This window comes from Corella eumyota, chromosome 2 (assembly GCF_963082875.1).
Source record: "Corella eumyota chromosome 2, kaCorEumy4.1, whole genome shotgun sequence".
In the NCBI taxonomy this organism is placed as follows: Eukaryota; Metazoa; Chordata; class Ascidiacea; order Phlebobranchia; family Corellidae; genus Corella; species Corella eumyota.
Window position 1 is genome coordinate 17027060 of NC_137491.1, and position 14366 is coordinate 17041425.

A 14366-nucleotide genomic window follows, 5' to 3' on the forward strand; every position below is an offset into this window, starting at 1 on the left:
TTTGGTCGTAGTCCGCTTCTATGACCAATATTACAACTTTAACGGACTAATTAAAATGTACTTTTTGAGCTTTGGAGGTTAGTTGCTCTCTTGCCCTACCTAACGGCGTTCAATCCCTTTTTTGTTTTTTAGATCACTTTTATCCGAGTCTGCAACTGTTTTTTTTGGACAGTTTTTTACTTAACAGATTTTTTACTTGACAGATCAGTTTGTTACTTGACAAATTAAGCTGTCTGAAAATTTATTATTTAACAAAATAATTTTTTCGCGAATTGAGTTATCCACGGATCGAGTTATCCACAGATTAAGTTCTCTACACATTATTAAGTTATCCGCTGCTTAAATTTTAAGCGGATTATGTTTTTTGTGCTTTGATTTAACCATGTATCAAATTAACATAGTTAATCAAAATGTCATTGTCATGACTTCATTACTTACCTCTGTGAACCAAGTGGCGTTGCAAATTTGGTCCATGTATCTGCACTGCAGTAAAGTAGTTCGAATGTCATGTCCAGTTCGTCCGTAAAACTCCGACATGTTGAATTCAACATTGGCCCTACGATTCAAAATCGTAATATAAGTTTGGTCTTATAAGTTTAATATTATTTTTCATAGAAATTAAGGTAAAAATTACGATTGGCAATTAGTTAAAAGGTAACCTCTAGTCCTAACTTCAAATTTACAAAGTCTACACAAATGTATATAAAACACTCTTGAACATTCTTTTTACAATAATAGTGTTTGCCATATATTAAATAAAGGACTATTATCTTAAATGAAGGCTTATTAAAAAAAAGCAATTTTTTAGGTCAAGTTTTTATAACTGTATCTTCAATATAAAGCAGATTTAAAAAAATTGCTGTATTAAATACTTAGCCTACGTAAAGTCGTTGTCGAAATCTGTAAGCTCTTCAATCCTTTGCTTCAAAACCCTCATTCGTTTTCTTAAACTAGGATGAACTGTGTCAACTTCTGAATAAAATCTAGGTAATATCAAAGTGTCATTTGCATCCAAAAATCCAAGAAGTTGACCTAGAAATAGGGGTTGTTTTAATGTGTGTTTTACATTAATAGTTTTTCGTTATATTTAGTATAAAAAGTCTACCAAACACTTATAACACCATGGTATCTACTCTTTGAAATAAAACATTTATTAATATTTATAAACCAAACATTGGCCTTTTAAAAATAAGTTGTTCACCTATTTTATATGGTTAGTTTTTCTTTAAGCAATTTTGGTATATTATTATTTACTTTTATATTACACGAAAAGATATAGTTTTAAACATGTGAAAAGCTGCACTATTTTAGGAAAAAATGAGCGAATGGATTTATTTAACTACGATAACCTAAACATTGCATACATAACATAAGCGACATTAATAAAAAAGCTTTAAAATTTTGTGATAAAGTTAGTCGATAACTCACCAACATGGTACATATCGTTTTTTGTGATCTTACTGAACCTAAATTCGTTCAGATTACAAATCGTGATTGCGGGAAAAAACAGAGGACCTGTTGAAGCTACTTCATCCAATCTTGTCACATGTGGATAGTTAAGGTAATATATAACACGGTTTGAACTCTGTTTTAACGAAAGAAATGTTAAAGAGTTGTTTTAAAATTGGACATTAATAAAATTGCAGATTGTTAACTGTATAATAGCATCAGTAAACAATTTATATAAATACCTATAGTTTGCAGTTTTGGGTTACATCAGAATTAAAAATACTTTATATTTAGACTATTGAGACTGCAAAGTTTATCTTTAAGATTTTAAAACAGAAAATTTAATAGGTTTGTAATGTTTTAAAAACTCAAGCAACTTTTTAAAAACAACACCACTCCATGTAAATCTACAGCAATAAATATTAAATTCAAGCAAATTAAATTTAAATCTACTTACCTGGAATAAAAGTAACGTAAGGCTGGTGAGAAAAGCGACAGTCCATGCAAATCTTCTTAAAGAAGAATGATGGAGAGCAAAAATGTGACTAAAACCATGGAGAGTGGAAGATGCGGAAAAAACGTGGATGTTGGAAGGCTTAAGTTCTTCCTCCTCATCATCAGTACTACTGAGCGAACTCCGGAAGGTCCGAAAGCTTTTCTCGGAGCCGTTGAAGTCCCGGAGGTAATGATCAGGTCGTTGGTTGTTGTTGTTTTTGTTTTCGATGTTGGGCGAGGTTGGAACTGATTCTGATAGAGTGGCAAGTCGGTGGTTTCTGGCAGCTGCCTGTTTTCGACGTTTCCCCGCCATTAAGATGGATAGATGCTTGAACAAGAGAGTAATTTTAAAGCACAATTTCTTTGCTTTTAAACCCCATGTGAGTTTTGGTTAACAAGGGAAAACAATACACATAAATTCTCTAAGGAAAAGCAACACAAACATTTTAGAGATAATTATCACAAATTTAAGCTTTTTAAGCCATTTTTTTACGATTTTTGTTCTCCATTTTGATAAATTTGTTTAATATTTTGCTTAATTTTGATAAATTTGTTTAATGAAAGCTATCACTTTATAATTTTTTTCTGAACTAACTACGTTGATGCAAAAAACGAATATGCAAAGTTTACAATAAAAATGTCTAGGATAAAGTCTGGTTCAACACCATATTGATGTTATCTTATAATATTTGCCCAAAGTCTTAACTAAATTTCCATAACACGTTTAGTAAGCAAAATGAGATTTCATAAGAAATCAATAACTTAAATAAATAATTGAAAACCTTAAAACGCAAGCTTACTTCTAAATTCATTTTCCCTTTAAAGCACAAAATAAACTAAATAAAACAGCTTATAGGTTATTACAATATAACCCACATTTTATATACTTTTACGTGCTATTAAAATGCTTGACAATGTCAATCACTAACTAACAATCACTTGGGAAATAAAGTTTTTCATTTTGATTCATTTAAATAAAATAAAACGACAAAGTAATTGCGCAAGCCGCCGAGACTAATTCATTTAACATCGCCCAATAACATTGTTGGAAGTGTTTCTTCATTAAAACTACATGTCAAAAAATAAATAATATAGATTGTTTGTTGGGAATACAATAATGCCGTAAAGTCCAGTAAAAAAGTGTTATTCAGTTTTATTAGGTACGAATATTTTAATAATAATTATTCAGTTTAAACTTTATAATATCTTTTTTTGGAACATATAACTTAGTTCTAAATAAATATTATAAATTTATAGGCTTACACTATTTAAAAAAACAACTGAATTATATAGAATATTCACAACTTTAGTCCATCACAAAAATAGCTAAACTTAATTTTTTTGAGCTAAAATCAACTAAACTTTAAAAAAATTTCGTGGACTATAGCTTTTTTAGCGAAAATAATTTTCTACTGAAATAATCATTTCTTTTATAAAAATCACTAATAATATAATAATGCCTATGTTTTTAATAGTTTTTTAGTTAACAATTTTTCAGATTTTATGTTATTTTAGCTTATAAATACAGCTACATTTTTTTATATAAATGTTTTTCTTTCCATACACAAAATCCTATGCTGAGGTTTTTAATTCTATTCAATGCCTTAGCTATATAGAATCGGATTATTTTCTTTAAAGCATAAATAATTAATAAGAATTAAATGTGCCTAGTCTTTTAAAGCCAGTTTTTAGGCCCTGTTTACCGTGTTTTAAGGTAAAATTTACACAACTTTGATTTTTTGGTCTGCCAAGCATTATTGAAAGAAAATTTTTTATTTTTTTATTTTGTCGATTTTTAATTTTCCGCCTGTCTTGTTATGTCTAGTTTGAAGATATTTCAAAAATAATATGAAGTGCAAATCCCTATTTGATTTTATTTGTTTTGACAGCGTAAAATTTATTTAATTTGCTTAATGTCATATTACTAACAAATAACTTTATTTATTTTTTCTTTTGTCAAAGCTGTTAATGAAGGTTTTATTAATTTTGTTTTAACCCGTTTTATTTCTTAAAGCGTAGTTACACAATAATAAAATAATGTTTTATGTACAAAATATATATTAAATGTTGATTGTAATATAGCAATTTTTGTTAAAAATGGCAAATGTTTAGGTTGAAGGCTTTAAATTTTATATTTTTTGACGTTAAGTTAATAAAAAAAACAAGGTAAAAATAAGGTAAACTGTAAGTAATTTCAGGTCAAAAAATTTACAATCTAATAATAGCTTCGTTGAAGATAAATAGCAATTTTAACTTATGTACCCAAAAGGATAAAAAATATTTTTGGTTTTTCGGTTTTGTTGTGAGAGAATCAGAAAAAAAGGCGACGAAGGACCTCTCTCTCATTTGTTGACCCCAATTTTCATGCCGGTAACTAAAATCTTTGCTTCGTAAATTAAGAAATGTTGGCTTGTTTTAATTATTTCCGTTTCTAGACTATAAAGCTGTGTTTATTTTGGATTTCGTACAATCAGACAATTAAGATCAGATTTTTTAAGATTTAATTACATACAAATAGGCACATAAATTAACGAAAAAACAGCTTCTTAATTTTGTTTTCTTTTTATTTTGCCAGGATATTTTCCCAAATATTTGTCAATTAATAAATTGTCGCTTACTTACTAAATAAGTGTATATTTAAAAACAATATTAAAATGTCAAATTGCGAATTTTAAATTAACAAGTTGTTTATTCTTAGTTAGTTTTAGTAGGTTTAATAAATAATTAAGATACTGCCAAGCAAAAACGCTGCTGAAACTCTTATAGTATTGTCAGATTGTGGTCCTGTTGTAGAAACAGATTTTTGATTGTTATTTTATTAATTTAACTCAACCTGCTAGAAAGTGTTAACTGTAGAAGTAACTCACTTTACCAACTGACTCTAAAGCAATAAATTTGCAAAAAAAAAACAATTTAAAGATTTTCATGATGCGGCGATTGAAATTTTTCACAAAAAAATTACGACCTTTTCTGCCAATCATCATCGGAGTGTCTCTGGGATTTAGTTTGAGTATTGTTCAAATGCCGATAAATAATGAAGATTGTGTACATTTATCTAAAGACCGACTCGACAGAAAACTAAACTCAATATCAAATCAAAAAGTAAGTATATATAGCTTAATTTTTGTATTTTTCTAAAATGATTACTTGAATTACATTCATTAAGTAACTTATTTCATTTAAAACTTCACACATTAGTAGGTGACTAGTAATTTTACATTTGGTTGAACTGTGTAAATTTGCACATAAAACTGTATCATTTTTTATACTGGGTTTGGTGACCATGCCATAATGTACTATAAAATCTTTGTATAAACATTATTTCTTTTGGCATGTTTTAAATCATTAAATTGATTTTGTCATTTTTTCCCGTCGCATTGTTGTAATATTAATTTTATATCGTATTTATTATTTACTTTTATCAATGCGCAAAAAAACAAAATAAAAAAAAAATATATATTATTTTGATGATAACTTAACCATTGTTTGTTGTTTTAAACAGTTTTTTAGCTTTGTGATAATGTTAATTGCATTGCTTTTATTTACATATATTTTAACATTTAGAGTGATAAATTATCTATGGAAAAAGGAAATAAAGATTTTGAACCCATGAACCCAGATCAAGCTGAACAATATGTAAGCTAAATATTTTATTTAAATAGCAGCTAACCTTCTAATTCTTATTTATTTTGCTATGAAAAGTGTTGTTTTTAAACTTACTTGCTTTTTTATTATAATATGATAAATCTAGCTTTAATTGGTAATAGCTGAAACATAAAGCTTTTTTTAAAACTGTTGAGTTTTAAATTTAGTCAGAATTAAAAAATTATGGAAATTAAACATTTATTTTAAAATTTTGTAGAGAAAGGACCGTGAATTTGCCTCACCGGTTTATGATACTTTGGAAGATTTTGAACCGAGGATCATAACTGATCCAGAGCTCAAACCGAAGATCAATTTTGATGCGGAGGCAAATAAAAAGAAGATAGTACGGACAAGATATATTAGCACAGAGTTGGGAATAAGAGAAAGATTGGTTTCATCGATTTTAACTTCATCAACTACTTATTCAAGTTTAGGTATTCTGATTAAAGTTTTTATGTTAACTGTGAATAGTTTATATTATATAAGGTAAAATAAATTATTGTGATATAATTATAAATTGGTTATAAATTGGTCATATCGTCCACTTATTTCCAAATTTAAAAAAATTTGAATTTAACAAAAAAAAAATTTGAAATTTTATTATTGTAGTATTATTACAAATTACAATGTCTTTTTATTTTTACCAAGCTTATAGCTCCTCCAAAAATTAAAAATGTTTAAATTTAAGTTAATTTTTTTTAAAATTTGTTTTGGTTTATGTAAATACAAACATATGGCTTACACAGATTAATTTAAACCAGTAAATAAAACAATAATAATAGTAATGCTTTGAAAAAGAATTTAAAAAAAACCAAAGAAAATTGACATTTAAAGAATTAAAATTCTTTTTTAAAAAAAATGAATATTTGTAATGTTACATATTCAATTTATCAGTACAATTTTTAAAGGCAAAAAAAATCTCATACCAATTATTAACCAGCAGTTTTTTTGGCTAAAATTCCATTAAACTTAAAACAGTAAATTTTAGGGCGTATTTTAAATGAGGTATTCATTATAAAATTTGTTTGCTTTCTCCCATTTTAATGTTGATTTATCGAATGGCATTCTAGTAACTGTTGTTTGAATTAAATTTTTTTCCACCCTAAAGAAAAATATTAAATTTAAGTGGTGTTTAAATCTTTATTTTTAAGTTTTTTATTGCATAAAATTTTATTATATTTACTTATATTTTTATTTTTTTGTTAATATTTAAAAAAACCTAAAAAATTTTTTTTTAACATTTAGCTGTTGCTGTTAATAAGACGTTCACTCATCATATGAAAAACGTGATATTTTTTGCCGGTATAAATCAACCATCGAACCAAAAACCCCCTGCTGCCCCAGGTATGACTCTGATTCTTCACCCTAACTCGAACCCCACTCAAATTATGTTTCAAACTCTACTCTACTTGCACTCAAAATTTGGGTAAGTTAAAGATAGTTTAATGTGTTTAAATACAAATCAAAATGTTTAATTTTAAGATTTAATTTTTAAACAAAAAATTTATTAATTAATTGTTTATTAAAAGCAAGTGTTAATAATAATTTTTTTATATTCATTTATCCTCGATAAGGAAAGTTTAACTTCACGACCTAAACATAAAGTAACATCAGTTAATCTGACCCAGTCCTAAGTTGCCTTTGGCAGTTTAGGATATCATAAATTATCATTGCTCGATAATTAAGCTGCTAAATATGTGTTGACTCAGCGCAAATTTATACCATATAATAAGCCTTATTTAAGGTTATATAGTACAACTTGCACTTTTGCCAATTTTTTACTTTTTTTACATTTTTTTAGAGAAGAGTACGATTGGTTTTATATTGCAACAGACCACACATATTCCGAAGCAGCAAGAATAAACAACATAATTGATCACACAAGTATTAACAGGAGATTATATATGGGCAAACCAGTTGATTTTACTGATGATACTGGAACCACTCAATACTGTAGCGTAAGTTGTACGAAAAAATATTAAAAATCAAATTTAGATTATTTTGACCAAGTATTTTATTTAAAAAAAAAGACTTGTTAAAATGGTGGATTGAATATTTTATAATTTTGGGTTAAAATAATAGGTATATAAATTGTTTTTCAAAACACTATATTAATAACAAACATTAGGTTATATTATAGGTATTATTTTATGTATTTTTGAAATCTGTAATTTATTTTGATAAACAAAAATAATTACTCACTACTGCTTAATCTTTAGGTTATTTCGATAAATCAACTTAATTTTTATGACGTCTGTCTTTTATTGTATTTAACTATCCTTATTGTAACAAGCTTATAGAAATTATAATATACAATTTTATACTATCATAATTCTGTCATTGTTGTTATTTTATGTAGGTTTTAAAAGTAAACAACTTTTAAATTTGGGTTGTTTTTTAATTTTTTCAATTGTGTATAAATATTTAATATGAAACTAAGAAAAAAATAAAAATTTAAAAACATTAACAAATAATAATTTATTATAATTTTTTTAGTAAAATAATTTTTATTATTTTTTAGTCGGAAAATGGTTTTATAATTTCTCGACTTCTTTTACTTGACATTGTACCAACTCTTCAACATTGTTTGGATAAATACAATGGGGAAATGATGGATTCAGATGTCTGGCTCGGAAAGTGCATCAGAGTGGCCACTAGGGGCGCTGTAGACTGTGTCGCTGTCGAAGAGGTTTAAAATAATTTATTTTTATTGAAATAAAATTTTTAACAAAAAATAACAAAAAATTTAAAATTTTTTAAAAATCTTTAACCCCTTGATTTTGGTTCTTTAGGGTAATTTTTACAAAACTTTTGATTTTCCGAAACATGATTTTGACATCGAAAATGAAAACAGCCCCAAATTTACTGAATCGGTAACAGTCGGTGGTGTAAAAAGTCCAGAAACAATTTTCAAACTTCACAAACGTTTTTCTCAAATCGAAATTGCAAATTCTTATAGAGAAATTGAAGCTATACAAGTAAAAAATTTAAATTTTATTCTTGTTAATTTTAAAATTTTGTGGGATATATATAAAAAAAACTTTATCTTTACAAAGTTGTAATTTGGTGGTGTGGTAAACTGGTCATGGCATCGAGTAATGGGCTGAAAGGGTTTGGGTTCGAGTCCCACCAATGCCACATTATTTTTGTAGCTCAAATGGACCTTAACTGCTTTCCTTTTTTTCTTCACCCAACAAAAATAAAAAATTTCCCTTTATTGGGTAATTTTACCTTGTTTATTATTTTAAGAATGAAATTATTGCACTTGCCCCCAAGTTACCTGAGGGTGAGAGGGAACTTTCGTGGCCCATCGGGATAAATCCCCCATTTAAACCCTCGAGTAGATGGGACATAATTGTGTGGGATTATTTCACTGAGGAATATACTTTAACTTGTCCAGGTGAAAGTTAATTAGCATTTGTGTAATTAAATTTTGGTAACCATCACTTAAAAAAAGGCTAATATTTAATAATTATGGCATGCCACGTTGGGTAAGCAACTGAAAAACACCACTTGAGGTCCTGGGTTTAATCCTTACAGTTTCTATTTTTTATAACTTTAAGTAAGTTTTTAACCATTTAAAAAATTATTTTATTGCTATGCTGTAATATTGCCTTTCTTACAATATGATTAAAAAGATGTAAGAAATTATTGATATTTTTTATTAAGACAATATTTTTAATTTATTATTAGGTGAAGTCCCCAAATGTGAATTGGCAGGCATTGACAAACTGGATATTCAAAATATTCTTCATGTTGCTATGGATAGATTGAATGCCAAATACAATCCCAAGGTAGAGGGTAGCTTATTGTTGATTATTTTTTTTCTTACAATAAATTTTTAAAAATATACTGGCAGCATGGTGTAGTGTGGTCAGAACAAATGTCTTCACCACATGAGGTTCTAGGTTTGATTCTCACTGCTCTTATGCTGAGTTAGGCGATATAAACGGTATAAACTTCTACTGGGCTAAAACTATATTAGCAGCTTAAAATAAGCGGGCAGTTATAATCTATAATATTCCAAACTGCCACCGGCAACTTGAGACTGGGTCAGGGTAACAGTTGTTACTATATGTTTAGGTTGTGAAGTTGACCTTCCCACATCAAGGTTAAATAATTGTACAAAAAAAAATTAATTTTTATATTTTCTTAAAATTTTTTTATTCTTACAATTAGGGTTTACTTCTCGAGAAAAAGGAACTTGTGAATGGATATCGCCGGTTCGATCCCCAGCGAGGGATGGAATATATTCTTGATCTGTTGTTAGATTGTTTGGTGGAAGAAGATAATAGCAGAATTGAAATCAGCCATCGTGTTAATATGTTAAGGCCTCTAAGTGACGTGAGTTTATTTATTGCATTACAATGTAATTTGTGGTATTATTTTTTTGTATATATTTTTATCCTCGATGTGGGAAAGTCGAATGTGCGACTTAAACATAGAGTAACTTTAGTTACCCCGACCCAGTCTCGAGTTGGCTGTGGCAGTTTGGGATATTAAAGATTATAATTGCCCGGTGATTAGACTGTTGATTAAGTGCTGGCTCAGCAGGAGTTTGTACTGCGCTTTTACTCAAGGGCGCTACAGCATGAGGTCAGTGGGGATTGAACCCACGACCTCATGTGTGGTGTAGCGTTTTACTGTCATATCCCCCAAAACCATTTTACTTAAGAGGTGTTTGACTAAAAAATTCAAAAACCACCATTTTACCGACAATAATACATTTTCTATAACAGAATATTTTTACTAACTCTAAACCTTTATTTTAAATGCATATGTGCATTTTTAATTTTTTTGTTAAAATTATTATTATTTTTTTTTTATTCAGGTTGAGATTGTCCCCATGCCTTATGTGACCGAATCTGCAAAAATAAACATCATATTACCCCTAACTAAACAAGATAGAAATTTATTTCAAGGGTTTATGAGCAAATTTGCAAAGGTATAACTTTATTATTACCCTACAAAATATTTTGACATGCTTATATAATTTTTTATATAAATTTTTATAACATATAGGCCTATTTTATTTTTTGAAGTAATTTAATAGTTTATAATTGTCTTGAAATTATTTTTTTTTTGATGACCTACATTTTTTATATAAAATAAGGTTATTTAAATTAGTTTAATATGGCACATTGGTGCTATATTGTAAATGTAAATTCTTTAACTATAAGTTTAAAATACCAAATATTACACAATCTTTGTATAAATGTGTTTAGTTAATGCCCATTCAATATACATAATATAACTACAAAAATATTATCCAAAAAATAAGGACTTGTTTTCTTAACCTAAGTACATTGCGAAAAATAAAAATAATTTTTTTGGTTTTAGGTTTGTTTGGAAAGTAGTGAAAATGTTGGATTGAGTATAGTTTTTATATACGACCCTGTAACAGCACAAGCTATCCACGAAAACGATATTTTCTCTGAGCAAAAATCATTGTTATTACAATATGAGGTAGAGTATACTAACAGCTTTAAAATTAAAATAATACTTTGGATTATACTTCGATTTTTTTTTGTAATTTAGAACATTAAGCTAAAAATAAAATAGGGCAATAATTTTTTTCCTATTCGTTTTGAGGTATTACGCTTAAGTGAAATTTTTTATGTGAAATTCTTGCTATTTTTAAAGTTTTTTCTTATGTTTTTAGACCCGATATAGGAAGGAAAACAGTAAACAGAAGTTAATACCATGGGTTAGCATTAAAACAGAAGTTCTATCTCAAGTAAGAAAAAGATTTTAATTTTTTATTTGACTAAGTTTTTTGTACACTAATGGCAGCAACAAATTTAACAATAAAATAGAAAAAATATTAAAACCAATTTTATGACTTTCATTTTTTTATGTCTTATTCTTAAATTTAATTGTTTTTTATTAAAATATGAATGTTTCTGTAAATATTTATTACAATTTTTTGCATTTTTTTAGATTAAAATAATGGATATAGTTGCAAAGAAATATTCAACCGATTCCCTGTTCTTATTAATAAGTGTTGCTGCTAACATTAACTCTAACTTCCTCAACAGATGTCGAATGAATACTATACCAGGTTATTACTAAGAATTAATTTTAAAGTATTAAATTTTGTTGAAATCTTTTTTTTTAAATTTTTTTTAGATTTTTACAATATTTGTTTGAAACTTTTTTTATTTATTTTTTTTTAGATTGGCAAGCATTTTTTCCTTTGCCTTTTTCACAATACAACCCAGAAATTTTATATAAGGTAAGTTAAAGAAAATATCTGTGTAAAGGATAAAAAATTAATGAATATAGTGTCAGTTTTAAATACAACAAAAAACACTTATTTTTTTATGTAAAAACTTTAAATTTTTCTAGAACGTTCCAATCCCAGATACTATAGATATTAAACCCAACAACGGGCATTTTGATATTTATTCTTTCGATGAAGTGTGTATTTATAATTCAGATTACATGGCGTCAAGAACCAAGCTAACTGCTGCCAGTGAGCAAAATCATGTATCTGTAAGTTTAAAAAATTTAAAAGTTATAAGTTATCATTACCTTGGTTTTTTTGAGATGGTTGCTTATATAGAAAGGGTGTGCAAATGGGACATTTTTTTTAACCTATCCATAATTTCTTAATGGTGAATAGTGTGGCGTTGGTGTGGTTTGAATCTGAAACCTTTCGGCTTGTAGTCTGCTGCCATGACTAGTATACAACATAACCGAATAAAAATTATATTTTGGTGTATTTGTAGTTAGGTATAATAGGCAATACATTTTTTCATATGTTTAATTTTATATGCCTTTAAAATTAAAAAAAATTCTGTTTGTGGTGTGCGGAAAATTAAAACTTGCAAGTATTGTACATATATTACGACAATAAATAAAAAACCTAACTAAGTCAAAATTTTAAATGGTGATAAGTCCACTAAGTTTTAGGTTAATTAAAAAAAAACAATTTTGTAATTGTCTTAAAGGCAAACGAAACAAAGTTAACGGTTTGTTTTAACAGGTGAGTGAGTTGGTTGATAAGATGGATGTATATGATATGATGATCAAATATTCTCAGCTTCATATTTTCAGAGCTGTTGAACCTCAATTAACTAGAAGATATATGTATAGGTTAGTTTCCATTATATTCTTATGAATAAAATATCTAAAAAAACAAAATGGTGCATTGGGTATAGTGGTATCACTTGGCTTTTTTACATGAGGTCTTGGGTTTAATCCCCAATGCTAACCATTTGTAGTAACATTAAGTAAGACACTGTAGTAGACTGTACTATTTCCAGTTGGGCTAAAACAAAACTGCAGGTTAAACAATTAAATACGAAAAAGTTAAATAAATTTTAAATCTCTTTTTATATATATACTTGTGTAAAACTTACGACCTGGCCTCTAAACCAACTATTTTATTTTTTTTTTTTTTTGATTTACTCATTTTTTGCGATTTTTTTTTAAAATAATTTTTGACTGCCTATTTTAACATTATTTTCCTTACAATAGAACCTGTAATGAAAGAAACGGGGAAGATATGTATCAAAGATGCGAAAGAAGTAATTCAGAAGGTCTTGCTTCCAGGACTCAACTTGCATTGGAATTATTTCCTGATGAACCAGAGGAGAAAAACACTTAACATCAAAACAAGGTTTTAAAATTTAGTTTAATTTAAAATTTGAGGTCGGGGCGATATTATTTTATTTTTTGCTGATAATAAATTTGAATTTGTAATCAGAAGAAATGGTTTAAAAATTTGCCATGGTATAGTGTTAACAAAAGTTAATTTTTTACTGTAATGCTTTTAATTTTTTTTCACTTTAATTTTTAATTTAGGAATTTATTTCTTAAAAATATTGTTTTAAAAATGCCATTAAAATAATCCATTTTTAACATTAAACTATTAATAGAATCATATACATTCGGTTTTACAACTTTTTTTGCTCATTTTTTTACTATTTATGTACAAGATGATGTTTTGTTATATATTATTATTATTACTCAAAATTTTTTTCATAAAATTGGTATTTGTGTTACTTGGCAATAACTAGGGGGCTCTAGCAATAAAACCAAGTTTTTAATAATTTATTATTGTCTTCCTAATAATATAACAAATATGTTTTTGTTATTTTATCTTGAACTTTTATAATATTATTAATTGTACTTTTAATTTAAACTGTATATATTTTGTTATTATTTGTGTAAAGTTTATATTTTGTTAATTGAATTTATTATTTTGTTTTTATATTTCTTGTAGCGTGCTATATTTAGTTGTCATTTTGTAGCAAAAACTGTTTGCACAGATTAAATGTTTTGAAATATTTCCATTCGGAATATTTAAAACTTTAATATAAAAAATTATTAATTTTATTATTAAATGTTTTTTTTTTGTTTTAATACAAAATTTGGTAACTAATTTATTATAAAATTAAATGGTTTTTAATTTTTCTGTAATTTCGATTAATTAATTAAGCAATCGAAGTTATAATTTTATTCTAAATATATATTTTTTTGTTTATGTTATACTTACAGACAAATAATCAAATATTTTTGTGCCGAAAAATTGTACAATATCTATCTTTATTTCTTCAAAATCAAATCTAATAATAATATAACTGCAGTCCTTGAATTGTATTTTTAGCAATCACCGATTTTATTTTTGTGCAATGTTAAGGCCTTAAAATAGAAAAACTTTTTTGTGCATTTACCATTTGCTGCCTTTTACATTACTCGCAATGCATTATACTCAATTTTATTTATATATAGAGCACTGTATTTGTAAATAAAAATATGAAAAATAAAGT

General features: G+C 26.9%; 1 protein-coding gene across 2 annotated transcripts; it reads left to right on the forward strand.

The window, feature by feature from the left end:
- Positions 1-4587: 4587 nt before the first annotated feature.
- Positions 4588-13851, forward strand: LOC145743598 (chondroitin sulfate synthase 2-like). Of its 2 annotated transcripts, XM_082561598.1 has the most exons (18): positions 4588-5046; positions 5509-5580; positions 5807-6023; positions 6835-7015; positions 7391-7547; positions 8111-8278; positions 8382-8567; positions 8839-8989; positions 9283-9383; positions 9769-9933; positions 10421-10534; positions 10930-11055; positions 11252-11326; positions 11530-11650; positions 11766-11824; positions 11938-12084; positions 12578-12687; positions 13072-13851. In XM_082561598.1, exons 1-18 carry the CDS (start codon positions 4870-4872, stop codon positions 13199-13201), a joined length of 2457 nt encoding a protein of 818 aa, XP_082417724.1. In that variant the 5' UTR covers positions 4588-4869; the 3' UTR covers positions 13202-13851. The 2 variants fall into 2 exon arrangements, with proteins under 2 accessions (XP_082417724.1, XP_082417725.1); XM_082561599.1 differs by lacking the exon at positions 13072-13851 and having other exon boundaries at positions 4591-5046; positions 12029-12084.
- Positions 13852-14366: the final 515 nt, after the last annotated feature.